The sequence below is a fragment of the Zea mays genome, chromosome 2 (assembly GCF_902167145.1).
Source record: "Zea mays cultivar B73 chromosome 2, Zm-B73-REFERENCE-NAM-5.0, whole genome shotgun sequence".
Classification (NCBI taxonomy): Eukaryota; Viridiplantae; Streptophyta; class Magnoliopsida; order Poales; family Poaceae; genus Zea; species Zea mays.
The window spans coordinates 113,593,483-113,621,387 of record NC_050097.1 but is presented as its reverse complement, the minus strand read 5'-3'; the positions used below and the strand labels follow the sequence as shown (position 1 = coordinate 113,621,387).

General features: G+C 56.7%; 1 protein-coding gene across 7 annotated transcripts in view; it reads right to left on the bottom strand.

Moving 5' to 3' along the window:
- Positions 1-589: 589 nt before the first annotated feature.
- LOC103646857 (sterol 3-beta-glucosyltransferase UGT80A2-like) overlaps positions 590-27,905 on the bottom strand; it is a 40,737-nt gene continuing 13,421 nt past the window's right edge. For 2 of the 7 annotated variants that reach the window (XM_020547984.2, XM_020547985.2), the window contains exons 6-14: positions 16,948-17,011; positions 16,797-16,854; positions 13,158-13,335; positions 6,529-6,659; positions 2,241-2,343; positions 2,076-2,152; positions 1,848-1,895; positions 1,212-1,361; positions 590-1,073 (exon numbers count right to left, since the gene is read on the bottom strand). In XM_020547984.2, coding sequence (XP_020403573.1) covers positions 894-1,073; positions 1,212-1,361; positions 1,848-1,895; positions 2,076-2,152; positions 2,241-2,343; positions 6,529-6,659; positions 13,158-13,335; positions 16,797-16,854; positions 16,948-17,011 — 989 coding nt within the window. In that variant the 3' untranslated portion in view covers positions 590-893. Of the gene's footprint in view, positions 1,074-1,211; positions 1,580-1,688; positions 1,896-2,075; positions 2,153-2,240; positions 2,344-6,528; positions 6,660-13,157; positions 13,336-16,796; positions 16,855-16,947; positions 17,012-27,905 lie in introns of those variants that run through there. The other 5 variants (XR_004856016.1, XR_002266992.3, NM_001326397.1 and 2 more) reach the window with 5 other exon arrangements.

The window sequence follows — 27,905 nt, the reverse complement described above, 5'->3', positions numbered from 1 at the left end:
GATCATAAGATCCTTACAAGTCTAAATCCCATTTGAAGAATTTACACTAGATATGCCAAAAATTCAAACTAAATAGATCATAAGATCCATTTTACCTTCAAGTCTCAATCCCATTTGAAGAACCAGAAGATACGTAGTACTAAATCCCATCTAGGCCAAAGATAGTGTGCTGAAACTTAACTACCACTATATCAAGCCAATAGCGTGTTAAAACTTAAGGACCACTATTTTTGTTATCGGATCGCTATTTGATATGTGCATGGTTCAAATGATACTGTAGATATTCCAGTAATAATAAAAGTGTTAAGATAGATGGACCATGATTAAAAGAACGGAGTGATTATGGTATCCTTTTTCACTGGAAGCCTATGTTAACTTACCTCTCTTCTTTAGATCTTATCTATTTGTAGGCTTCGTTATGAGATGTAATAATTAACTTAAAACTTCCAAATATTTTCAAGGAAACATGATATTGTGTTATGTGCTCTAGATTTTTATCTATTTTTAATATTCTGCTATTAAAACCCAATGTCCGCTATAGCGCTCACTTTCCATTACAAAGCCGCTATCAGCTATTTAGCGGTAACCATATTAGAACAAGGAAAACCTAGCCTCTGTTTCTTTCTTTCATAAATATACAGAACGTACGGGTTGGACGTGAAATCGTCGCCTGCTCCACGGCAAACATCAAAATGACACGCACCACAGGGCGCAGGCCATCCGCTGCAGACCATGCACACCACAAGCAACCACTCTTTGCACACTACAAATACCCGCAGGAAAGGAAAAGGAAACAAAGAAAAGAAGAGCCAGAGCTTCTTTGCATGGGATATCACGGCAAACTCTTGTGGTATGCCGCCAAGGCGCCAATCCGTGACAGATTGCGTTCTGCACTAAGAGCATCCCAAACATTTACTTAGTGGGCCTAAGAAGAATTCAAGAAAGCCTGACGGTTGCGGTGGGCTCGGTTCCTCGGTTTTCGAAGGCAGGTGTCTGAGGAATGCCCTGACGGCACCTGTCACCCCGTCTTCAGATTCCATGGCTTTCGCCACCTCTACAGCCTTGTCTTTCACCTGAAATTACAAACCAAATCATTTGTTTGGGGGGGGGGGGGGGGTGGGGGGGGGGGATAGTGAAATTGAATAGAAGGGAGAACACAGTAACATCAAGAAAATAAATTATGCTCTCTGGCCACAAATTGCACAACTTACCACTGGTTTCGTCATGAACTTTATAGCATCCACCAACTTCTGCAAACCAAACTGATCAACTGGAATAGGCGGAGGCCCTAGCCCTCTTGCATGCACCCGGTCGCCCCAGAAAGGTTGGTCACCAAAGAAAGGTACAATAGTCGTAGGACACTGCAAATCGTAGACTACAACTAAATTGAGTACAAGAAACCTCCGAGAATAACAGCAAGGAAGGTATTTTAGACTTATGCCTGATCCCATCAAAATGCAAACGTGTCAAAAGTGCCATAAATAGGCTGAAAGGAAAATAAGCAAACAGTGGTTTAATTCTTTGGTGGGCATTGGATGGTAGAAGCATAGGAGCGGCTGTATATATGAGGGTGCTTCACCTAATTTCAGCATCATCATGCAGGACATTAGAGATGAGCAACGACGTGGTGTATGGCAGGGGCCAAAGGCCCATGATTCTTGTTTTCATTGCTGGTCGTAGGCTCATACCTAGCTGTTTTTTGGTAGGTCTTCATCCAGTCAACATCACCTTATTGGGACTGTGGTTTGTATGTCTTCTTAGACTCCCTTTCCTCTTGCAACTCTCCAGTGCCTTTGAGAAGAGTACAACTATTTTACATTGAAATAAGGCATGGAGAGAGCACTTACCGCTGCTTTGAGACCTGCGGCTGTTGTTCCAGCGCCACCATGATGCACCTATGGAGGCAGAAAAAATGAAAGTGTAAGCACAACTGTCTTAACAAGCAGCATAAATTCACCCATAAGTATTTCATGTAAACTTGTAGCCACTCTCTCTCCACGCAGGTGCGCACGCACGCACACATTGTAAAGGTCAGATAATATGCTAAAAGAGAGACGTTTCAAGGAATGGCTTACCACTGCTTTGCATTGCAGAAAAAGCCAGTCATGAGGGCAGTTGTCTAGTAGATATACAAAATCTTTTGGTTCTGCCACTGCCAAAAAATTCTGGAGTCGTCAGAACAGAATCAGAATATATGACCCAGAAACAAAAGGCAGAACAAACTAAGGAGAGGAACTTACAGGTTCCAAGGCCACCCCAGCCTTTGTTAATGATACCTCTCTGTCCAGTAATTTCCAGCGCTTTGACAATAATTTCAGTCATCTTTTGTGGGTCTTGAACTGGCTAGTAGATCATAAGAAAAAAACAAGTCAGTATCTCAAAATGTTGTTGAGGGGAAAACTGTGATGGCTTTGCCTTCATAGCACTGTACAATCTCATAAGACACTGGCAGAGGGCACATAACCCTATCACTATTTTGAATCATCTGAGTGCATAGTTAACTTTGTAGCATACACCATATGCACTGCTTATAGAAGACATAATCAAAAGACACATAATTATACACTAGTTAGTTGCACGTGCATCGCTACAATTTCTATATATCATATAGGTAGACATTGCCTAAATATGATAGTTATTCAAATATGATCCAAATCTATAGATTAGGTGAGTACGAATGGCGAGGTATGTGGTGTAGGGTTAGACAAGATGGAGTTTTTTCTCTCGCTTTTTTCCACGCTCGCGAGATCAGAGACAGTGAGGGAAGAGGTACTGGACTATAGATGGCCAAATGGGTTATCTAGCGGGCCGGCCCGAGACATGACCTATTTAATAGTGCCACGACCTGGCCCGATACGATTCAAAGTGGACCCGTGCTGTGCCTAGACCACCTTCTCGGCCTACAGTGCCGGCCTAACCCGACACAATTATATTTTTTTATTTTCAAATTATTAGTATATATATTTACAATATATATTTTTGTACAACACAAACCAACACGCTGCAGTGGTTAGAGGCGAGCATGTTCCTTGTGACCACGATTCAAATCCTTGCGGACGCGCTCCATTTTTTTATTATTTCACTGGGCCCGTCGGGAGACACGCGACGCTCGCTGGGTGCGTGGGGAGGGGCACGACGAAACTTCCACTTTAAAGGTGTAATGATAAAAACATTTATATACAGTGGCGGTTAATATGCAATTAAATTTTCCATAGTGATAGGATCAGAACACAGTTTGGAAAGAAACAAAGTACTACAATGATACAATATGAAGGTTTCATGCAACTTCAATTATTTGATGACGAACAAATTACATAATCATGGCATCCTAGCTAGGGGTGGTAATGTGCTCTAAATTTTACACTATAAAATTTAAGGATCAAATCAGATTAGGATCGGGGGTTCTATTCCTATTTATTTTGAACTAAAATTTATTAAGGGCCCTAACTTATTGTAAATAAATATTTGGATCATAATCCAATTTACCACACCTAATCATAGCTGGTGAAGGTGGCAGTAAGATAAACTAAAGCATTTGCAAGAATTGGTCTATTTGGTCGACATGAAACTGCCTCAGACTGCACGCTAGTCTAGTAGTTATCAAAAATGGCTGTGTTTGAACTCAGCAACTTTGGGACAATTCTTTTAGGACAATTGTTCTAGATAAATTGAGCATATTTTTCTCGAATACGTAGGAGAATTGAACTTAAACTTTGAAGTAAACACTTTCTGTTGCAAAAGGATTCAATGATCTTTGTAACAAAATCATATTGCTACATTTACATACGAATATGCCACACAAATTCTACAAGATACAACACTAATGATAAACTAGACTGTTTTCGGTTACCATAACTAGTGAACATAGCATTTAATAAGCTGCTTTATATGCAGTAAAACAGCTAAGAGTACTTAAGGTATAATGACTGTAAGTGGCATTAGGATAACTTATAAAAGATCTCATATGCAAGTAAGCTTATTTGTTAGACAGTGTGTGTGTGTGAGTGTGTGGGCCGGCACCACTGTTGGGCTGCCGGCCCATTAGGGTTAGGGTTTCATGTGTCTCTATATATTGTAGTCCACCTCTATGCAATATAATAGTTCACTATTCTACATGGTATCAGATTAGGGTTTCTCCTCTCAGCCGTTCTCTCCTGCAACCGAGGGCTGCTCTCTCCCATCACAGCCGCCTCCTGCAATAGCTGCCCCCGGGAGGCTCAACCTTCCCTCCCGGGGGCGGCCTCCCTCCCTCCACCGATCGCCGCCCTTCCCCAGCCCGTGAGCAGCTCAAGCGCGATGCAGCCCAGACGTCCGACGCCGACGTAGCCGCGCCGCCACGCGCGACCTCGGGGGCGCGCATGCCGCCGACGCCAGTGCCAGCAGCACGGCGTGTCCGGCCCTGCCCCAACCTCCTCTGCTCGGCGGCACCGTCGCCCCTTCCCTGCCCGGCCGCACCTCCAGGTCTTCGCGCCGCTGCGACCGTTCCCTGCCGACGGGCGCCGTCGGCCCCCACCTCTCCCTGCCGCGGCCTCATCTTCCCCGGCCGCCTACCTCCTGCGTCTCCATCCCCATCCCCTTCGGCTGGCGCGGCACGGCCCACCCGGGGTGGCGCACACCGCGGGCGCGGCCCCGGCGGCGCGCTTGGCCGCTGGGGGGCGGCCATGACAGCCCCACTGGCCCGACGCGGGCGGGCGCGGGCGCAGCGCACACGGCACGCGGCCTTGGCGAGCGTGGCTCCGGCGAGGCCCGCGGCCTCGGCCCCGCGGCGTGCGCGGCCCCCAGCCCCGGCACCGGTGGCTCCAGTCCCAGCGCGCCTTCCTGTGGCGCGGCGTCCTCCGACCCCGACGGTTCGGGCGCGGGCCCGGCTGTCCGGCCTCGGCGTGGCAGCCCCTGGCCCCAACAGCGTGAGGCATGGCCATGGCGGTTCGGATGTGCGGCCCTATGGGCGGGACTCCCCCGGTGCACGCAGGCGCGACACCGACAGGAGCGCCGGGTCAGGCCGCGACCGGCCGTCCCACGCTGAGACCAGTCGTGCCCGCTGCCTCCCCTGCTCGGCCGCTGCCTCCACTCCCCTGACGGCGGCCGGTCGCGCCCCTTCCTCCCTCTCCGGCTGCCGCTCCCACCGTCCTCCCTCGGCGGCCACTCCCGTCTACTCCCGGCCGCGCCCGATGGCCCCTCTCCGGCGTCTGCCGCCGCCCCTGTGCGCAGCGCCAGGGACCCAGGCCTTCCTGCGCGGCCTGCGCGCCGCCACGCCCTTCGAGGCCTTCCTGCGCGCCCTGCTCGCCATTGCCCTCCGCCGCGCTGGGCCTCTGCCCACCACCGTCAGCTCCCTCTCCGCTGCGTCCTCCGCCAGCACCCTCGCACGTGACGCCTCTCATCGCACGGCCTCCTCCTAACTGCTCGCGCTGGTGGCCAGCAGCGCCTCACCCTTCAAGCTTCTCCCGGCGCCAGCGCCGTCATCATCCCTTGCCAGGTCCGGCGCAGGCCCCTGCCTGGCTGGAACCGCCCCGTCGCCCTCTCCTTCCTCGCCTTCGTTGGATCCGTCGCTGCCGCGGCCTTCCCGGCCGGATCCATGTTGCCGCGTCCTTCTCGGCTCGATCCGCCGTCCCTTTGGCTGGATCGTGTCTCCCCGTCCGGATCCGTCGCTGCCGTGGCCTTCCCGGCCGGATCCGACATTCCCCTTCTTTTCTGCCGCGGGCGCGGACACCTTGACCAGCGCAGCCGCGTGCGCTGCTGTCGGCCTCCCTGGCGGGGCTCCTTGACGTCTGGTCGATCGAAGAAGCAGGAAGGTCGGCCTGCCGGTGCCCTTCTGCTGTGTCGCCCTGCCGATCGTTGACGCTCGAACGTCGACCCCTCCCGAAGATCAGGCTTTTGCTGCGCGTCTTCCGACCGCGACCACCTCGACTTCGGCTACCTCGGCATCTAGGGGCTATCGTCTTCTTGGCGCACACACCGGTCTCTACTCCAGCCGTAACATTCGCACCATCACGACGCTGCGACTGCGGGGGGATTTCAACCCGTCGGCTCCTACCTTCGGCCTCTACTCCAGTCTCATCGTGTGTGGTGCCCCCGTTGCGACTGCGGGGGGATGTTAGACAGTGTGTGTGTGAGTGTGTGGGCCGGCACCACTGTTGGGCTGCCGGCCCATTAGGGTTAGGGTTTCATGTGTCTCTATATATTGTAGTCCACCTCTATGCAATATAATAGTTCACTATTCTACATTATTTAGTCACAAAGTTTGAAGTACAAACTACATACACAAGTGAAAGTCAACAAAAATTGCCAGCATACCTAGAATACTTAAATATAACATATTAAAATACAAGTTTGAACTTTGAAGTACAAACTACATACACAAGTGAAAGTTACAAAAATTGCCAGCATAACTAGAATACTTTTTATTATCGAACGGCGAACGCGCAGGATAACTAGAATACTTTAATATAACATATTAAAATATACGGTCGATTAGATCAAATGACAAAAAGATTTATATGAAAACATAAAGCAAGGTCAAACTGATCTTACAAGGCTACCAAAACCAACATATATGGGCTTGTCACCAGCTTGAAGCCATTTCACAAGTGGTTCAGGAGGCACGTAATTGGAAGCAAGATCAAGGAAGCAAAATCCAACAACATCGATCTTTGGACCCCAATCTGCACTCGAATACATAAACATTATAATGAATCAATGGCCAATTGAAGACTAAAAAAACAATATACTTAAGAGGAGGAGGAGGGGGGGGGTCTGCACACCTCAGCCCTTGTTCGGTTTGAGGTGGATTCGAGGGGATTAAGATTTAATCCCCTCCAATCCCCACTTAACCAAACAAGCCCTCATGGTGCTTTGGCAGTAAGCTACTATTAGTCTATTACACTAGTGCTGTAGTGCATCATTTCTCCATCAAATTTAACTATGTACAAAAGGTCCTCATAAATACAAAAAAAGCAGTTTCCATATTATACTTCAAATGGTAATTCCAAGAAATTTTATATTCCTGCAAACTACAAGCAATTATGATGTTACTAGCCTACTAGTTAGGCAGTTGTAACTGATGTCAACTTTCATATAATAAGTCAGAATGCTCTAATAGCTAAGTTACTTAAAAGCTCAGATACATTCCCTATCTAGCAATATATACAGTATACGGTTAACTTTTTCACTTATATGCACAATTTGTCGATGCAAGTTTCTTTTGCTTTCGACCCACTAGCACATGTTTTTACTGTTTCCAGAAACCCTAACTCTCATATCACAATGTTCTTGATTCATTGTTGCTATGGTCTTTCAGGAGGGGACATAGGCCTAAAGAGTGGCAGAAAGATGAACGCTCACGAGCATACTAGCATTTGGAAGATGACAGCCTAAGCCAAGGAGTTGGTACTGTAACATGGAGGTGTGGGAGAAGGGACTTCTAATTCCTTTCTTAAACAACACTGCCATGTCTCTTGTAGTCTTATTAAATGAGCCAACAGCCAAGCCTAATATGCAAGCCTAACAATAGAAGTTTGGAAACAGCAAAAGATATCCTAATACAGAAACATACTTCCTGACTCGTTTAGTCTAAATCAAGATGGAAGTCTGTCAAGGACCTCCCGACCTAGGGTAGCTGGCCCCTGACTACGGAGTTTGTAGCCACAGTCCGTCGTCGCTGGTGAGGTTTTTCCCCTCAGCCGTCGGCTTGTTTAGAGAGAGAGAGAGAGAGAGAGATTAGGAAATAATAATGTTGCTTGCTTTATTCCCTGCTGCTATGTGGCTTATAAATAGCCCTATGGCTAACCAACTTCTTCTATAAACTACCAACTAACTCCTACTTTCTTGGACTTATATGTTGCCAACTAACTCTCCACAATTCTCTCATCTTAATCTTATTCTCTAACCTTATCTTTATTTCTAAATCTAGCCACTGGTTGTGGCCTCCTCCTGTGCGCGTTCAGCGCGCTCTGCAGCGCGGCGCGCGTCACGGCGGCGCCTATATGTGCGCCCGCACATGGCATCTCTCCCCCCCTCGAGACCCAGTTCGTCCTCGAGCTGAAAGTCTGGGTACTTGCCGCGGAATTCGTCGAGGTCTTCCCAGGAAGCAGACTCGACCGGTTCGCCCCTCCAGTGGACGAGAACTTGACGCACGCCTCGCGCCAAGCGTGCCTGAGTAACCTGCAGCGGCTCTGGGACCACGACGCCGTTGTGGATGATTGGCAAGGCAGGCGGGGACGCTGGTGGAACGCCGACAAACTTCTTGAGGACACCCACGTGGAACACATCATGGAGGCGCGCCCCCGGCGGCAAGGCCAGGCGAACAGCGACGTCGTTGATGAGCTCGACGACGCGGTAGGGCCCCACAAAGCGAGGCTTGAGCTTGCCCGCGGTGGTCCTGGCCATTGAAGAAGCTGCCCGCTGCCGAAGACGAAGGAGGGCCCAATCCCCCGGCTGGTAGGAGACTTGACGGTGATGCCGATCGTAGTAAAGCTTCTAGGTCTCCTGGGCCTGCTCTAGGCGGTACCGGATGACGGCTGCCACCCTCGTCTCCCCCGGCTCATAAGAGCGGATGGAAGGTGGCTCTCGGCCATACACCACCCGAAATGGTGTCCCAAAGCGAAGTCTGGTACGCGGTGTTGTAGGTGTACTCAGCCCATGGCAACCAGCGCAACCATTGGCGGGGGCGATCTCCAGTGAAGCAACGCAGGTACATCACTATGACTCGGTTGGCGGCTTCCGTCTGGCCGTCCGACTGGGGATGAAAAGCGGATGTCATGTGAAGCTTAGTACCCATAAGCCTCATGAGCTCCTGCCAGAACGTCGAAGTGAACACGGGGTCACGGTCGGAGACGATGGACTGCGGAACGCCGTGGAGGCGCACAATGTCGGTGAAGAATGCCTGGGCCACCGTCTCTGTCGTGTACGGGTGCGCGAGTGGAATGAAGTGGCAGTACTTGCTGAAGCGGTCAACCACGAACAGGATCACCGTCTTCCCGTTCACGCGGGGTAGCGCCTCCACAAAGTCCAGCGCGATGTCGGCCCAGACCGCCGAGGGCACGGGTAGAGGCAAGAGCAACCCTGCTGAATGGAGATGCTCGGACTTGTACCGCTGACAAGTGGAGCACGCCCGCACAAATTCCTGCACCAAACGCCGCATGTTGGGGAAATGGAAATCACGGCGGAGCCGGTGCAGCGTACGGTGGACGCCCTCATGCCCGTCGCCGTGGACGGCCTCCAAAATTTCTTGCAGTAGTGGAGAGGCAGGGGGAATGTAGAGGCGCCTCTCGTAGGCCACCATGTCGTCGACGACCGACTAGGGCGCGGTGCGGGTGCCTCAACGCACCTCGTCGTGGATGGCCACCAGTGCCGGATCGGTAGCCTGGGCGTGACGCAGGCGGCCGATGAAGTCAAAGCGCGGCGCAGAAATGGCCAACATGGCACCCTCCTCAGTGTCGCAGCGGGAGAGGGCGTCGGCCACCGTGTTCGTGGAGCCTGACCGGTACTCGACGGAGAAGTCGAACCCCAGCAACTTGCCGACCCAATGGTGCTGCGGAATCGTGGCGAGGTGCTGGTCGAGCAAGTACTTGAGACTATAGTGGTCCGTCTTGACGGTGAAACGCCGCCCCCAAAGGTATGGCCGCCAGTGGCGAACGGCCTGGACCAGGCCGATGAGCTCCCACTCATAAGCTGCGAGGGAGCGGAGACGTGGAGCCACCGACCGATTGAAGAAAGCGATGGGGTGGCCCTCCTGGACGAGCACCGCGCCAAAGCCGTACGTCGAAGCGTCGCACTCTACGACGAACTGCTTGGTGAAGTCAAGGAGAGCGATGAGGGGGCTGCGATGATGCCGTAGGTGTGGACGAATTTCCTATAGTAGCCTGCGAGCCCAAGGAAGCCACGCACCGCCCTGGCCAAGCGCGGTTGCGGCCAATCACGGATGGCCTGCACCTTGGTCGGATCCATGGCCATGCTCGACGCCGAGATGGTGTGGCCGAGGTAGGCGACGGTGTCCACGCCAAAAGCGCACTTGGAACGCTTAACGAAGAGACGGTGCTGTCGGAGCACCGAGAGGACGACGCGGAGGTGGCGCAGGTGGTCCGCCCAGGATGAGCTGTAGATCAGAATGTCGTCAAAGAAGAAAAGCACAAACCGGCGGAGGTAAGCGCGCAGCACGTCGTTCATGAGAGCTTGGAAGGTGCCCGACGCGTTGTAGAGTCCGAATGGCATGACCAAAAATTCGAAGAAGGCCTCATGCGTCCGGAACGCTGTCTTGTCGATGTCGGTCGGCCTCATGCGGACTTGGTGGTATCCGGATCGGAGGTCGAGCTTGGTGAAGAAGCTGGCGCCATGGAGCTCGTCGACGACCGGGATGGGGAACGCATCCTTGATGGTTATGGCGTTCAGCGCGCGGTAGTCGACGCATAATCGCCACGAGCCGTCCGGTTTCTTGACCAAGAGCACCGGGGACGAAAACGCGGAGCTGCTGCACCGAATGAGCCCCTGGTCCAGCATAGTTGTGCAATGACGCTCCAGTTCGTCCTTGTGCAGGGCGGGGTAGCGATACGGGCGTACTGCCACTGGCGGCGCCCCCGGCACCAGGGTGATGCTGTGGTCCCGACTGCGTGGGGGAGGTAGGCCGCGAGGCTCGCTGAAAACGTTGTCGAAGTCCGCCAAGAGCTCGTCGAGGAGCGTACTGGTGGCAGTGGTTGTGCTGACAGCAGCCGGTCGGCAGGCCGCGAGCCCCTGCCAGCAGAACGCCCTGCCCTGGAAGGTGAAGGAGATCGCGTGGTTGCTGAAATCCCACATGATCGGTCCCAGCGCTGCCAGCCACCGGGTGCCCAGGACCACGTCGTAGCCCGCCAAAGGCATGACGTATAGGTCAGCAGGGAAGCAGTGGCCGCCGATGTCCAGTGGTGCGTTGCGGATGACGCCCACACATGCGACGCGCTCCCCATTCGCGACCATGGCCGTGAGGCGTGGCCGGTGTTCGAGGGGCAGGCCCGTGCGTGCAGCCGCGGCTTCCGATATGAAGTTGTGGGTGCTGCCCGAATCCAGCATGGCGACGAGGGAGGTGGCGCCCAGCATGACCTGCAGCTGCATCGTGTCGGTGAGCGCCACGCCCGCAAGAGCTTGGAGGGAGAATACCGGGGTCTCCTCAGTCCCGGCATCCTCGACAGCCTCATCTTCCTCCTCCTCAAGGCCCTCTAGTAAGAACAGCCGCTTACAGATGCGATTGTGGCCCCTTGTGAATTTGTCGTCACAATTGTAGCAGAGGCCAAGGCGGCGGCGCTCTTCTTGTTCTGCCTGCGAGAGGCGCTTGATGGTGCGGCCTTCGACGGTAATGGTCCCCGGCGTGGCCGGTTTGGCTCCTGGCGGCGCGGGTAGGGCCAGCCGGGCGGCAGGGGCCGGCAGAAGAGGACGCCCAGGAGCGCGCGCGACCGGGGCGACGAATTGCTCGCGCAACTCGAATTGGCGCGCCAGACTCGTGGCGGCGGCCAGCGTCTGAGGATTCTGGATCCTGACGTCGATGCTGAGTGGCGGCTGGAGTCCACCGACGAAGAGTTGTACCCGCTGCGCCTCCTGGAGTGGTCCTGCACGAGGAAGCAGGGCCTAGAACCGGTCCTGGTACTCGGCAACCGTACCGGTGCGCCTGCACTCCGCCAGTTCGGCCAATGGCGCGGAACGCAGGTGCGGCCCGTACCGAAGGTGCAGCAGCTCCGTGAAGTGGCGCCAGGATGGCGTGCCCTCGTCCGCCTGGACCAGAAGGTACCACATCTGCGCGCCCTCCTCAAGGTTGTAGGAGGTCATCCATACCTTCTCCATGATGCGCTGCTGATGAAAATATGATTCGCACCGACTGGTGAAAATCAGTGGATCAGATTTCCCATCATAGCGGGGGAAATCCATCTTTTGAAAGTGCGGCGGTCGATCATTGTGGTGCTGCCCATCATTGGTTCCATGGCCGCCCGACGAGGAGGTCTTTCCCTTCTGGAGCTCGGCGACAGAGGATTGGAGGGCGGCGACCGTCGATGTCAGGGTCTCGATTATCTTGGCCAAATCAGAGGTGGTTGGCTCGGCCATGGTAGAGGTGGTGTCGGCGTAAGGCAACGAGGTTGGTGGGCTTGGCTGGGATTGCGGCTGGGTGGAAGAAGAAGTCGAGGAACGACTGGATCGCGATACCAGGTTGTCAAGGACCTCCCGACCTAGGGTAGCTGACCCCTGACTACGGAGTTCGTAGCCACGGTCTGTCGTCGCCGGTGAGGTTTTTCCCCTCAGTCGTCGGCTTGTTTAGAGAGAGAGAGAGATTAGGAAATAATAATCTTGCTTGCTTTATTCCCTGATGCCATGTGGCTTATAAATAGCCCTATGGCTAACCAACTTCTCCTATAAACTCTCAACTAACTCCTACTTTCTTGGACTTATCTGCTGCCAACTAACTCTCCACAATTCTCTCATCTCAATCTTATTCTCTAGCCTTATCTTTATTTCTAAATCTAGCCACTGGTTGTGGCCTCCTCCTGTGCGCGTTCAGCGCGCTCTGCAGCGCGGCGCGCGTCACGGCGGCGCCTATATGTGCGCCCGCACATGACAAAGTCCCTTGGTGATAGAACTACTATCAGTTTGAGTCACTACTAGACATAAAGATGCAGTCCCTTGGCATCTGGCTGTCACCAGTTTAAGGTGCCATGGGGTCCCGCCATTGAGCTTACCACCAACTACAACATCACCATGACACGAAATCTATTGTATTTAGAAAGTGCTGGTGATAGTTCAATCCAAGGAAAAATGTATTTGTAACAGTGGCTGACCCACATCACGGTGCATACATGGATAACTTGACGATTTGGACAAATGACAAATGGATCCTTGCAGGATATTCGAGATAGATGATCCCAGCCTATGGTGTATGGCAGTGCCGAAGGCCTTAGCGACATGTGATCAAAATAATCTTGTTGCTTGTGTTCAGTCACCATTCTCTTTTAGTTCCTAGTGTGCTTTATGTAAGTAGAGCAGCCTAGGTCGGTGCTGATCTAATAGATTAATAACTTTTACCAGAAAAAATGAATGGAAAGAGATCAAAGATCGAGATTCAGACCCACATGCTTTGGAATTAATATGGGAAAAGAATGACAAGGTAAATTGCCAACTTTCAGCTCTAGCCAATAGATACAGCAAACCTTTTGGTTTCGGGACTAGATGAGGACTCCAAATGTATCCATGAGGGATGTCATTGCCAGAACCCTGAGAACCACTTAGATATGTTACTGGACGCAGCTTCAACTTTTTCTTTCTGAACTCATTTATCATATCCCTTATTCCAAGCCAAATCATCGAGTCCACAATTTGATATGAAAGCTACAAAAGGACAAATAATTATAATGCAACACATATTGAATCAGATATTATCATCACGAACATCTGATCAAGTATGCACACTAACAGTTTGAAGACGAGAGGAGTAGGTGGGTGGCTGCTGGTGCCAAGGGATTATCCTACCTGGCAGCCCCCTCTCCTTGCTAATTGAGGGATGGAGGCATCTTTGTCTCTCCTGGTTGGTGGCTGTGTTCCTATGGACCAGTTTATGTATGCTCGTTTCTGGCCTCCATAAGGAGTCCTTAGTTTTTTCTTTTGTATTTCTTTTCTTTTGTATTTTTGGTCTTCTCATGACCATGTATCCTCTCTTCTTAAGTTATAAAATGGTGCAGTCCTCCTGCGCATTCGAGAAAAAAAGTATGCACACTAGCTGATAAAAGCTGACATTCCAACAACCCAAAATGATTTGCCAGTAGTGCAAACCTCCAGGTCGAAAACATCAACTAATTTCAACTTGATGTAGCATATATTTTCAAGAAAATGCCTTTGTCTAGTGAGGTTGGGCTTGCTTCTGGTTGCAGAAGATGAAGAGCAAAGCTAATAACTTTTTGCACTTCAACAACTCACGAGATGCACAAAGCATCTTGACATGACAACATGAAATTCAGGCAGTTGGTCCTGGCAGTCTCCAAACATCCACAATAATTCACATAAACAAGTTCTGCATATGTACAATGTACTTATGCATGAAAATCAAAAGAGCACATGGTGAGAACTGCAATGTTACTGTGACAACATCATGGATATAGAGAAACTAACTCATTCTGGATATCACTGTTAGACAGATGCTTTTTCTGGGCCCTTTTAGGTTCACGGGTATATTGGGCCCAGCCTTGAGCTCATGCACTCTTTGTAGCTTGGTTGCCTTTCTTGTTAGGCAAGGATATCTGATAGTGGTCGTACTTCTATAACCTCCGTAGGTCATCCTTGCCCATATGTGTTAGACTCCTGTTTAGGGTTAGGTTAGGGTTCTCTTGTATTTACCTGATTACCCCCGTTGTAATGGACTTGGCCCACCTAACTCCTCTATATAATATATACCAATCCTGGATTAGGGTTAGGGGTTTCACTCATTCCAACTTGGTACCCCAGCTAGGTTTAGGTCTCTCCAGTTTTCTCTCTCTTCCTCCCACGCCTCAGCCGCCGACTGATCCAGCCGCCAACAGCTCCCTGCTCCCTTGCGGCACCGACAACGCGACGCGCTCCCATACGCGCTCCCCGCGTCGGCCTGCGGCCTCTCAGGCCTCAACACCTCCCCGAGCTACGGCATCGTCTCCACGGTCACCGACTACGACGCACTCGTCCCGCCCAACTCACGCAGGGACATCAACGCCAGCTGCGACCACGGCCACTCCGGCGTCCCTGGCTGCACCGCCTGCTCCACTGCGCTCAGCAAGGCCACCACCGACCCTCCTCCCTGCGGCACTGAGTGCCTCCTTCCTCTCATGGACGCCGCTTTCTGGGCGGCCCTTGTCGACGCCCCCTCCCGTGTCTAGTCATGGCGGCCCTGTCTTTGTAAAACCCCGTCCACTCTCGGACTGGTGATACTTCTTGCAGCCCTCTAGGATCATAAACCATCCCCACAGACCAACACGAATCTTTTGTGCGTACTTTGTCCTCACTTATGCGCACCCGAGAAGACTTCCCGGTCGGTCACCTATCCCAAGATGCTCTAGGCCAAGCACGCTTAAACTAGATGTTCTTTCAAGATAGGCTTCCGAAAAAAAGATGCACCTTAATGGTATAAGTACTCTATTAATTCTATTAAGCCTTAGGCCAGAATATCACCATCCACCGGGACCAGGATATCACAATCCACCCCTCTTAGAAGATCGACGTCCTCATCGATCAACCCCAAGCCAGGAACCTCACCTCTTGGCCATGGTTGTGTCTAGTGTCGTCATATGTCATGTTATATGACCACTCTGGACCCACATGCGCCATGCGCCATATACCCGAACCACCCTCCCCACCCTCTTGCACGGCTGATGCTCTCCCCATGCGGGCGGTGCCCTCCCCTGCTGTGCATGCCACGCCCGCTGCCTCCGCGCCACCCAGCAGTGCTCTCCCAACGGCAGTCGATCCTTACTGCGCCCACCATCGTCGCAGCCCCACCTACCCTCGTGGCCGCGGAGATCCTCCCAGCGCCGCCGGTTCCTATCATGCGATCGACTTGGCTCCATCCTCCATAGGCGGCGCACCTCTCCCCTACGTGCGGTCTACCGACGTCACCTCGCCCGCAGTCCCCGTGACTCTCGGTTCCCCCTGCGTCGCCACCACGTCGGCTATCTGTCCTAGCCCATCCCTGGCCTAGGCTCTCCATAGTGTACATCCTCCCACCACTAAGGGCCCCGCTCTTGCCTTGGCCGTCGACGCCACCTCCGTAACGATCAAGACCTTGTTGTCTCCCCCACCTCCTAGTGGCTCTATAGGGGCACCTCCCCTGGCTCTCTTCTCGCACCACGTGCCTTCGCCACCCCCTCCCTCTTCCACTGATTGGATTGTCGACTCCGGAGCCTCCTTTCACACCACTCCTACTACCAACTCATTATCTCAATCCTATCTTCCCCACCCCTCCCATCCTTCCTCTATCATTGTGGGTAACAGTTCCATCCTCCCGCCCTCCCGGTCACCTCAACAGTTGATTCGGTTCTTCCAGGACCATTCTATGTAAACGACGTCCTTGTTGCCCCTCATATGATTTGGTCCCATCTATTGATTCGTCGTTTCACTATTGACAATCATTGTTCTATGGAATTCGATCCCTGGGGTTCGTCGTTTCACTACTGACAACCATTGTTCTATGGAATTCGATCCCTAGGGGCTCACCATACGACACCTTACGACTCGTGTTGTGCTCGCTCAGTGCGACAACTCTGGGCCTCTGTACTCTATTCACTTTCCTGTCCCACCTTCCTCTGGTGTTGCCCCACCCTATGCCCTAGCCGTCCCTCCTTCATCGAATGTATTCAATGAGTTTCAATCCACTCTCAACATCTGTACAGGATAGAATTGAGACAGGTGTTAGACTCATGCTTAGGGTTAGGTTAGGGTTCTCTTGTATTTACCTAATTACCCCATTGTAATGGGCTTGGCCCACCTAACTCCTCTATATAATATACACCCAACCCTGGATTAGGGTTAGGGGTTTCACTTGTCCAACTATGTGTCTGTAATCTACAACCCACAATATATCTACTAATCTCAGATATTACATGCCAAGACATTTCAGTTATCCATTCATTCCTCTACATTTCCTAAAGTGGTCAATGTCAATGGGATTTGCACGATGATAAACCATTGAAGCGATTGTTGTTATGTTTATTCTCCCCACAAACTCTCCAATAATATAGGAAGGGCCAGACCATTTGGGAGCTGAGAGAATGTCAAGTAATAATTCTCTCTTTTTCATAAAGCATACAAGTAAAACAATGCAGACTTACTCTATATCCAGCAGGCTGCTTCACACGAGAAAAGGGATGAGGAAATTTACTAGTTGGCCTGAATAAATAGTACCATGTTATATCCCCAGATGATAGTATCCCATAGCAAACTTGTGATCTTTAAAGAAAAAGCAGGATGATAGTGACTCACGTCCATGGCATGGTAAACAGTATATGAATTGGTACTTTTAGCGCTTCTGCCACATGTGTATGTCCTGAAGAACATTTGAGATTGGAAAGATAAACATGATTATAATTCAAACCAGTGAGCAAATATAGGTCTTTTTCACAAGAAAAATATGCAGTAAGGCTTGTGGCGAAAAATGCAACATTGATCATATTGGAATCTGTTTGGACTATCCAGATATACGTCAAGTTCAAAAAAATTTGCTTGGAGTACTTTGGAGCAACTTATTGCCTCAAAGACACATAGGATTTCCCGAACAATGCAGGAGAGCTGCGTGTTATTTCATTAAGAAGAAACGAAAGTACAAACAAACCTGAGAGGCAAAAGAAGCCCCTCAGGAAACAACCTGACACAAAGATTACATTTTAAACACACAAAAACACAACCTCCTGTCTAACAGGACAAAAATTAGGACTCAACAGGGGCCTGTTGGAGGAGGCCCTGAAGTCCACAATGTTAGACTACCCGTCTAGGATTCTAGGGTTTGGGGTGTTCCCCATGTAATTACCGTCTTACCCCTCACCGTAATGGGCCTGGCCCAGTTACTAAATCTATTAATACTACTCCCCATCCCTGGTTAGGGACATGGGTTCAGTTTCCAACATGGTATCAGCCTAGGTTTAGGGTTTTTCCTTTTTTTCCTCCTGCAGCCGCCACAGCCGTTGGGAGAGCTCTCCTCCCCTGCAGCCGCCACCCCTACAGCCGCCGGCCCCCAGCCAGCCGCCGGCCCCCAGCCCCCAGCCGCCGACCTCCCTCCAGCCGCCGGCCCATCTCCCTCCCCACCGCGCCCTCCCATCCTCTGGCGGCGGCGGCCAGGCTTGCGACCCTCCCTGGCGGCGCGGAATCCGGCCCTGTCGCGGCCACCCGGCTCACGGCGCGGACCCGCCCCTCCCTCCCGGCTCCAGCCGCCAGGATACGGCTCCCGGCCGAGCGCTCGTCCTCGCCAGTGCGCTCGCCGTGCGCTCGTCCTCGCCAGGAGCTGCCCGACGCCCATCGCGCAGCGCACTGCCCGCTACCCTGCGCCAGCAGCCGCGCACGGACCGACCGTGAGCGGTCCCCGACCCGACTCCGGCCATCACCGCCCCCTGAAGGCCCGCAGCTCTGCCCCCCGCCCCGGCTGCAGCTCCTTCCTGCCGCCACTGCCATGGACGACGCCACCCCTGCCGCCACTGGCCCCATCGTCTCCGCTGCGATCAGCAGCGAGCTCCTTCATGGCGGGCCCCCCTACATCGCCGGCCTCGGGCCGCTCCCCGTCGTTTCACCGCTGACCCTGCGCCGCGGCTCCCCGCCGGGCTTTCCTGCCCTCGCTTCACCCACCTGGAGCCACGCCGTTGCGCCCTCCGCACTCCCCACCACCGACTCCCCGCTCGTCGATACCCTCGCTACGATCCAGGCCGCTGTGACGGCCTCGCGGGAGCGCGAGCGCGCCGCCTCCCTCGCCCTGGAGAGAGAGCGTGCCCTAGGCGCCGCTCTGACCACCCAGATGGCCACCACGCAGCGCCTTCTCGGTCGCCCGCCGGCCGCCCCTGCGGAACCCCCGGAGGATCACCTCGCCTCTGACCTCGACGCCGACCTCATCGCTGCTCTCCACGCTCAAGCCGCTGGACTGCACAACATCCGGGCCCTCGTGTCCGTGGTGTTGGATCCGGCGTCTTCCCACTACCCCCGTTGGCGAGGACAGGTTCTTCTCACGCTGCGGCGGTTCGTCCTCGACGATCACATCCTCCTCGACCACGACGCTCCCCCGCCTCGCTCCTGGTGCCTCATGGACAGCGTTGTCCTCTCGTGGCTCCACGGCACCATCACCGTTGAGCTCCAGGACATCATCCGCGACCAGGCGGACACTGCGCGCCAGGCGTGGCTCGCTCTCGAGGACCAGTTCCTCGGGAATCGGGATGCGCGGGCGCTCCACCTCGACGCCCAGTTCCACCTGTTCTCTCAGGGGGACCTCTCCGTGGGAGAATACTGCCGCCAGATGAAGGGTCTGGCTGACTCTCTCCGCGATCTCGGCGAGCCAGTTGCCGATCGTACCCTGGTGCTGAACCTCCTGCGTGGCCTCAGCCCCCGCTACAGCCACCTGAAGGCTCTCATCAAGAGGAGCGTGCCCTTCCCCACCTTCCACGCCGTGCGGAACGAGCTTCTCCTCGAGGAGCTCATCATGGCGAATGAGGCGCCCACTCCTGCCTCGGCTCTCTACAGCGCTCCCACCAGCGGTCAGCCGCCCTCAGGGGGCCAGGCCACCCGTCCTCCGTCGACCGGGGCTCCTACCCGCCCTCCACCCGCCGTCCCGGCGGCCCCTCGTCCGACTTCCACGACCGACGGGGGTCGTCGCTCCCGCAAGGGCGGCCGTGGGGGTGGCGGATCCTCTCGTGGTGGTCCCTCCGGCCGGGGTGGCGGCCACGCGTGGCCGTCCTTCTACAACCCCTGGACCGGGACCATCGCCATGTGGCCGGGCCAGGCACCGAGTGCCTCCCGTCCCCCGGCGCCGGCCCTCCTGACTGCACCTCACTACGGCATGCCCCCGACGCCTCCTTACGGTGTGCCCGTCGTGCCCCAGGCTCCGCCCGCACTCCTGCCCCCGGGAACCCACACCTCGACGCCTTGGTCCCCACCGGCTGGCGGTTGGGAGAACGCCTCCCTCGCTGCTGCCTTCAGCACCATGGCGATGACACCACCCCCCTCCGACTGGGTGATCGACTCCGGTGCCTCGTACCATACCACTCCCACGACAGGCATGCTCTCTCGCTCTCATCCCCCCCTCCCCTCTCACCCATCCTCGATCGTCGTTGGAAACGGTTCCACTCTACCAGTCACCTCAGTAGGTGCCTCGGTTCTCCCTGGGCCGTTTTACCTCAACGATGTTCTCGTAGCTCCCCACATCAATCACAATCTCCTTTCTGTTCGTCGATTCACCACTGACAACTCCTGTTCCATTGAGTTTGACCCCTCTGGTTTTTCTGTGAAGGATCTGGCCACCAGGACCCTTCTCGCCCGCTGTGACAGCTCAGGGCCGCTCTACACGCTCCAGCCCTCCACCGCCGGCGTGTCTCCACCTCCTGTCCTGGTCTCCACCACCTCCTCCACCACTTGGCATCGTCGTCCCGGACACCCTGGACCCGACGTCATGACCAAGATTACCAGTAGTCTAGATCCTTCATGTAGTAGGGGACATTTTGCGGGTCTCTGTCATGCTTGTCAGTTAGGCCGACATACTCGTCTCCCATTTACTACTTCTTCTCGGGCTGAGCAGGCTTTTGACCTGGTTCACTGTGATCTTTGGACCTCCCCTGTACTCAGTCTTTCTGGTTATAAATACTATTTGGTGATTTTGGATGATTTTTCCCATTTTCTCAGGACCTTCCCGCTTCGGTTGAAGTCGGACACATTCGCCACCCTCACACACTTCTTCACCTGGGTATCCACTCAGTTTCGTCGCCCGGTCCGTGCTCTGCAGTGTGACAATGGCCGCGAGTTCGATAACAACGCCTCTCGCTCTTTCTTCCTCACTCATGGCGTCCAGTTGCGTCTCTCGTGCCCCTACACCTCTGCACAGAACGGTCGAGCCGAACGCATGATCCGCACCACCACTAATATGCTCCGCTGCCTCCTCTTCCAGGCGTCTCTCCCTGCCAGCTACTGGGCAGAGGCCCTGCACACTGCCACCCACCTCCTCAACCGTCTTCCCTCGAAGGCGGTGCGCCACCCTACCCCTCACTTCGCCCTATACGGCACAGCCCCTTCCTATGACCACCTTCGCGTGTTCGGCTGTGCCTGCTACCCTAACACTTCCGCTACCGCTCCTCATAAGCTTTCTCCTCGCTCCACCCGCTGCCTTTTCCTTGGCTACTCCCCTGACCACAAGGGGTACCGGTGTCTGGACCTCACCTCCCACCGCATCATCATCTCTCGTCATGTCATCTTCGACGAAGATGTGTTTCCCCTTGCTGGCTCCACCCCACCCGCCGATCTTGACTCCCTCCTCGAGTCCGATCCGATTCCTCCCCCACCTCCGGCTCCCCGTCTTGCGCCGTTACCTGCTCCTCGTGCGGCCACTACGACCTCTTCCGCGCCTCACGCGGCCCCGTCGACCCCGCCTGCGCCACGCGCGGCCCCGCCGATCCTGCCTGCGCCACGCGCGGCCCCGTCGACCCCGCCTGCGCCACGTGCGGCCCCGTCGACCCCGCCTGTGCCACGCGCGGCCCCGTCGACCCCGCCTGCGCCACGCGCGGCCCCGTCGACCCCGCCTGCGCCACGCGCGGCCCCGTCGACCCCGCCTGCGCCACGCGCGGCCCCGTCGACCCCGTATGCGCCACGCGCGGCCCCGTCGACTCCGGCTCGCTTCGCCAACCCCGCACTCGTCTACCATCGCCGCGGCCACGCCACTACCTCGGCGCCCCTCGACTCGGGCCCGTCGACGAGCGCGGCCCGGTTCCCCGACCCCACCGTCGTCTATCACCGCCGCGAGCCGGCCCCACCAGCCACTCCCGACGTTCCGGCGGTTCGCTCTAAGTCGTCCGTTTACCACCCGGTCGCCATCCACCGCGACCCCGGGCACGTCCACCCGATGGTGACTCGGCGCGCTGCTGGCGTTCTCCGCCCCGTCGACCGGCTAATCCTGGCAACTGCTACGTCTGGCACTCCACCCGACGCTTCCCCGGTGCCCTCCTCCGTTCGCACTGCCCTCGCCGACCCACATTGGCGTCGTGCTATGGAGGAGGAGTACGCGGCCCTCTTGGCCAACCACACCTGGGACCTGGTGCCGCGTCCACCAGGCACCAATGTGGTCACCGGCAAGTGGCTATTTCGCCACAAGCTGACCTCGGACGGCTCCCTCGACCGCTACAAGGCCCGTTGGGTCCTTCGGGGCTTCACCCAGCGCCCCGGAGTGGACTACGACGAGACCTTCAGCCCTGTCGTCAAGTTCGCCACTGTTCGCGCCGTCCTCTCCCTCGCCCTCTCCCGCGACTGGGCGATCCATCAGCTCGATGTGAAGAATGCCTTCCTCCATGGCACTCTGACGGAGACTGTCTACTGCAGCCAGCCCACCGGCTTCGTCGACGCTGACCATCCGGATTTGGTTTGCCGGCTGAATAGGTCCCTGTACGGCCTCAAGCAGGCGCCACGGGCTTGGTACAGTCGCTTCGCCTCCTACCTGGCCTCCATCGGCTTCGTCGAGGCCAAGTCGGACACGTCCCTGTTCATCTACCGGCGCGGCGACGACACCGTCTACCTCCTGCTCTACGTCGACGACATTGTGCTCACGGCATCCACCGCCGACCTTCTACACCGCACGATCGTCGCCCTTCAGCGGGAGTTCGCGATGAAGGACCTGGGGCCCCTACACCACTTCCTCGGCATCACCGCCGAACGTCGGCCTCAGGGTCTCTTCCTCCACCAGCGCCAGTACGCCATCGACATCCTGGAGCGGGCTGGCATGTCTGACTGCAAGCCCTGCTCCACGCCTGTCGACACTCAGGCGAAGCTCTCTGAGGACGACGGGCCTCCGGTCGCCGACGCGACGTCCTACCGGAGCCTCACCGGCGCGCTCCAGTACCTCACGTTCTCCAGGCCCGACATCGCTTACGCCGTCCAGCAGGTGTGCCTGCATATGCACACTCCGCGGGAGCCCCATCTCACTGCGCTCAAGCGGATTCTGCGCTACCTCCGCGGCTCCCTCGACTACGGCCTCCTACTCCGCCCATCCCCGACGTCGGAGCTCGTGGTCTACACCGACGCTGACTGGGCTGGCTGTCCCGACACGCGCCGGTCCACCTCCGGCTACGCCGTGTTCCTGGGCGCCAACCTCGTCTCTTGGGCCGCCAAGAGGCAGCCCGTCGTCTCTCGCTCCAGCGCTGAGGCCGAGTACCGTGCCGTGGCCAACGGTGTGGCAGAGGCCTCCTGGCTGCGCCAGCTCCTCCACGAGCTCCACAGTCCTCTTCAGCGCGCCACACTCGTCTACTGCGACAACGTCAGTGCGGTCTACCTCTCCACCAACCCCGTGCAGCATCAGCGCACGAAGCACGTAGAGATCGACCTACACTTCGTCCGCGAGCGTGTCGCTGCCGGCGACGTTCGGGTTCTCAGCGTCCCCACCACGCTGCAGTTCGCCGACATCTTCACCAAGGGACTACCGTCGAGTGTATTCTTAGACTTTCGATCCAGTCTCAACATCTGTACAGGATAGAGTTGTGACTGCGGGGGGGTGTTAGACTACCCGTCTAGGATTCTAGGGTTTGGGGTGTTCCCCATGTAATTACCGTCTTACCCCTCACTTTAATGGGCCTGGCCCAGTTACTAAATCTATTAATACTACTCCCCATCCCTGGTTAGGGACATGGGTTCAGTTTCCAACACACAAGCCCCAGCCAAACACCACATCTGCCCCTCTATACAAATAGATTGTGTTAGAATACCCGTTTAGGGTTTGGGATTGTTCCCTATGTAATTACTGTCTCGCCCCTCTGTAATGGGCCTGGCCCAGTACTCAAGTCTATTAATACACCACCCAACCCCTGTTAGGGTGAGGGTTTACTATTCCAATATGGTATCAGAGGAAAATTAGGTTTCTGCTCCCAGCCGCCAGCTCCTCCCCTGCTGGTCGCCGCCCCTTCCCCTCCACCTCAGGCGCCGCCGCCCCTGCAGCCGCCGCCCCTTGCAGGTCGCGCCCCAGCCGCCATCCCACCTTCATCTCTCTCTCCTGCTTCCCAAACCGAGCGCCGCCAGGAGCTCCCGCGACCCCGTCCCGTGCCTAGACCGCGAGGCCCGCCGCCACGCTGAAGCAGCGTGCCCAGGCGCCCGACCCAAGCAGCCAAGACCGCGCCCCTGCCCAGCCGCTCGCCGGGCCGGCCGCCGTGCACCCGCGAGCGGTGCCCTGCCCCGCGGCCGAGCCGCTCGCCCAAGCCGCGCCCAGCCCGGAATCTGCGCTCCTTCCGCCGCCGGCCGCGCTTCTTCCTCCAGCCGCCAGGGCGCGACCCGGCCAAGCCGACCGGCGCCAGGGCATCCTCAAAGCCCTGCCACGCCCAGTGCCCGCGACCTCGGCCGTGCTGCAGCCGCAGCCGCCCCTACCCCGCGGCCACCCCGCCGTCCCACGGTCGATTCCCTCGCCGCGCTGCGCCATCTCCCGGCCCGGCCCTCACCCCTCCTGCTGGCGTCCCCGCTGCTCGGCAGCCTTCTCCTCCTTGCTTCACCTGACCAGGAGCACCCGCCCGGAGGACCCGCGCCCCTGCTGTTCCGTGTCACGCAGCGCCCCTGCTGTCCCGTGTCGTGGACGCCCGACGCCGAGCACTCAGCCGCCCCTGCTGTTCCGCGCCCGGATGTCCAGTCCGCGCCTCCCTGCGCTGGCCTGCACCGGTCTCCATGAGCTTTACCTCGCCCGCCGCTCTCGTGACTGTGCGTGTCCTCCTCCACGACGGCCAGCTCATCCGGGGCATGTTTGTGTCCTTCGATCCAGTCTGGAACCCTATTCTTCGGGACTGCGTCGAGGTCCACCCTCAAGCGGGCCGTCACGTGCCTGGACCGCTTGTCTTCCCACGTGCTGCGATCGCCTCCCTAGCGGTTGAGCCCGTGTCATCTCCCTCCCTTCCTAGTGCCTCTGTCAGGGCACCTTCTTTGGCCCTCTCCGCTCACACCGTACCTTCGCCACTTCCACCTCCCCGAACTACCACCGATTGGGTGGTTGACTCCGGGGCCTCCTTCCACACTACCCCCACCACTACTTCGTTACTCCACTCCCATCCACCCCACCCCTCACATCCTACCTCCATCGTCGTCGGCAACGGTTCCACCCTCCCGGTCACCTCAGTAGGTACATCGGCTCTTCCAGGACCATTCTGCCTTAACGACGTCCTTGTTGCTCCCGGACTAACTCATCCCCTCCTCTCGGTTCGTCGCTTCACTAGTGACAACCAGTGCTCTATGGAGTTCGACCCCTGGGGCCTCACCATACGCCACCTTCCCACACATGTTGTGCTCGCTCGCTGTGACAGCTCCGGCCCCCTCTATTCTCTTCACTTGCCCTCCACTCCCCACACCAGAGTAGCCTCATCTCCTGTACTTACTACTACCACCACATCTCATGCTCTTGCTACTACCACCACCTCCTCCGCCATTTGGCACCGTCGCCTCGGGCACCCTGGACCTGACGTCGTGTCCCAGCTTTCCGGCCACTCCGACATATCATATACTCGGGGCTCTTCTGAGCACCTCTGTCATGCCTGTCAGCTCGGCCGTCACTCCTGTCTTCCTTTTTCTACTTCCACGTCCAAGGTTGTTCAGGCCTTTGATCTTGTCCACTGTGATCTCTGGACATCTCCTGTCCTTAGCCTCTCCGGCTACAAATACTACCTGGTCATTCTGGATGACTACTCCCATTTCCTTTGGACTTTCCCCCTTCGGCTGAAGTCCGACACGTTTCCCACCCTCACTCACTTTTTCGCCTGGGTATCCACCCAGTTCCGGCGCCCGGTCCGTGCCTTGCAGTGCGACAATGGCCGCGAGTTCGACAACAACGCCTCCCGCTCTTTCTTCCTCACTCACGGCGTCTAGTTGCGTCTCTCGTGTCCCTACACCTCTGCTCAGAACGGCCGGGCCGAGCGCATGATTCGCACCACCACCAACATGATCCGCTGCCTTCTCTTTCAGGCGTCTCTCCCTGCCACCTACTGGGCAGAGGCCCTTCATACCGCCACGCATCTCCTCAACCGTCTTCCCTCGAAGGCGGTGAGCCACCCTACACCTCACTTCGCCCTGTACGACACATCCCCTTCCTACGACCACCAGCGCGTGTTCGGCTGTGCCTGCTACCCTAACACTTCCGCTACCGCCCCCAACAAGCTTTCTCCTCGCTCCACTCGCTGCCTCTTCCTCGGCTACTCCCCTGACCACAAGGGGTATCGGTGCCTGGACCTCACCTCCCACCGCATCATCATCTCTCGTCACGTCGTCTTCGACGAAGATGTGTTTCCCCTTGCAGGCTCCACCCCACCCACCGATCTAGACTCACTCCTCGAGTTTGATCCGGTTCCCCCCACCCCCGGCGCCCCGCCTCGCGCCCATTCCCGCGCCACGCGCGGCCCCGTCGATCACGCCTGCGCCACGCGCGGCCCCGTCGACCCCTCCTGCGCCACACGCGGCCCCGTCGATCACGCCTGCGCCACGCGCGGCCCCGACGACCCCGCCTGCGCCATGCGCGGCCTCGACGACCCCGCCTGCGCCACGCGCGGCCCCGTCGACCCCGACTCGCTTCGCCGACCCCGCGCTCGTCTACCACCGTCGCAGCCACGCCACCACCTCGGCGCCTGCCGACTCGGGCCCCTCGACGAGCACGGCCCGCTTTGCCGACCCCGCCATCGTCTATCACCGCCGCGAGCCGGCCATACCCACTGCTCCCGACGTTCCGACGGCCCGCTCCGAGTCGTCAGTGTACCACCCGGTTGCCATCCACCGCGACCCCGGGCACGTCCACCCGATGGTGACTCGGCGCGCCGCTGGCGTTCTTCGCCCCGTCGACCGGCTGATCCTAGCAGCGGATACGACCTGCACTCCTCCGGACGCATCCCCTGTGCCCTCCTCCGTTCGCGCTGCCCTCGCCGACCCACATTGGCGTCGTGCTATGGAGGAGGAGTACGCGGCCCTCTTGGCCAACCACACCTGGGACCTGGTGCCGCGTCCACCAGGCACCAACGTGGTCACCGGCAAGTGGCTATTTCGCCACAAGCTGACCTCGGACGGCTCCCTCGACCGCTACAAGGCCCGTTGGGTCCTTCGGGGCTTCACCCAGCGCTCCGGAGTGGACTACGACAAGACCTTCAGCCCCGTCGTCAAGTTCGCCACTGTTCGCGCCGTCCTCTCCCTCGCCCTCTCCCGCGACTGGGCGATCCACCAGCTCGACGTCAAGAATGCCTTCCTCCATGGCACTCTGACGGAGACTGTCTACTGCAGCCAGCCCACCGGTTTCGTCGACGCTGATCATCCGGATTTGGTCTGCCGGCTGAACCGGTCCCTGTACGGCCTCAAGCAGGCGCCACAGGCTTGGTATAGTCGCTTCGCCTCCTACCTGGCCTCCATCGGCTTCGTCGAGGCCAAGTCGGACACGTCCTTGTTCATCTACTGGCACGGCGACGACACCGTCTACCTCCTGCTCTACGTCGACGACATTGTGCTCACGGCATCCACCGCCGACCTCCTTCACCGCACGATCGTCGCCCTTCAGCGGGAATTCACCATGAAGGACCTGGGGCCCCTTCACCACTTCCTCGGCATCACCGCCGAGCGCCGGCCTCAGGGTCTCTTCCTCCACCAGCGCCAATACGCCATCGACATCCTGGAGCGGGCTGGCATGTCTGACTGCAAGCCTTGCTCCAGGCCTGTCGACACCCAGGCGAAGCTCTCTGAGGACGACGGGCCTCCGGTCGCCGACGCGACGTCTTACCGGAGCCTGACCGACGCGCTCCAGTACCTCACCTTCTCCAGGCCCGACATCGCTTACGCCGTCCAGCAGATGTGTCTGCATATGCACACTCCGCGGGAGCCCCATCTCACCGCGCTCAAGCGGATTCTGCGCTACCTCCACGGCTCCCTCGACTACGGCCTCCTACTCCGACCATCCCCGACGTCGGAGCTTGTGGTCTACACCGATGCTGACTGGGCTGGCTGTCCCGACACGCGCCGGTCCACCTCTAGTTACGCCGTGTTCCTGGGCACCAACCTCGTCTCTTGGGCCGCCAAACGGCAGCCCGTCGTCTCTCGCTCCAGCGCTGAGGCCGAGTACCGCGCCGTGGCCAACGGCGTGGCAGAGGCCTCCTGGCTACGACAACTCCTCCATGAGCTCCACAGTCCCCTTCAGCGCGCCACCCTCGTCTACTGCGACAACGTCAGCGCGGTCTACCTCTCCACCAATCCCGTGCAGCATCAGCGCACGAAGC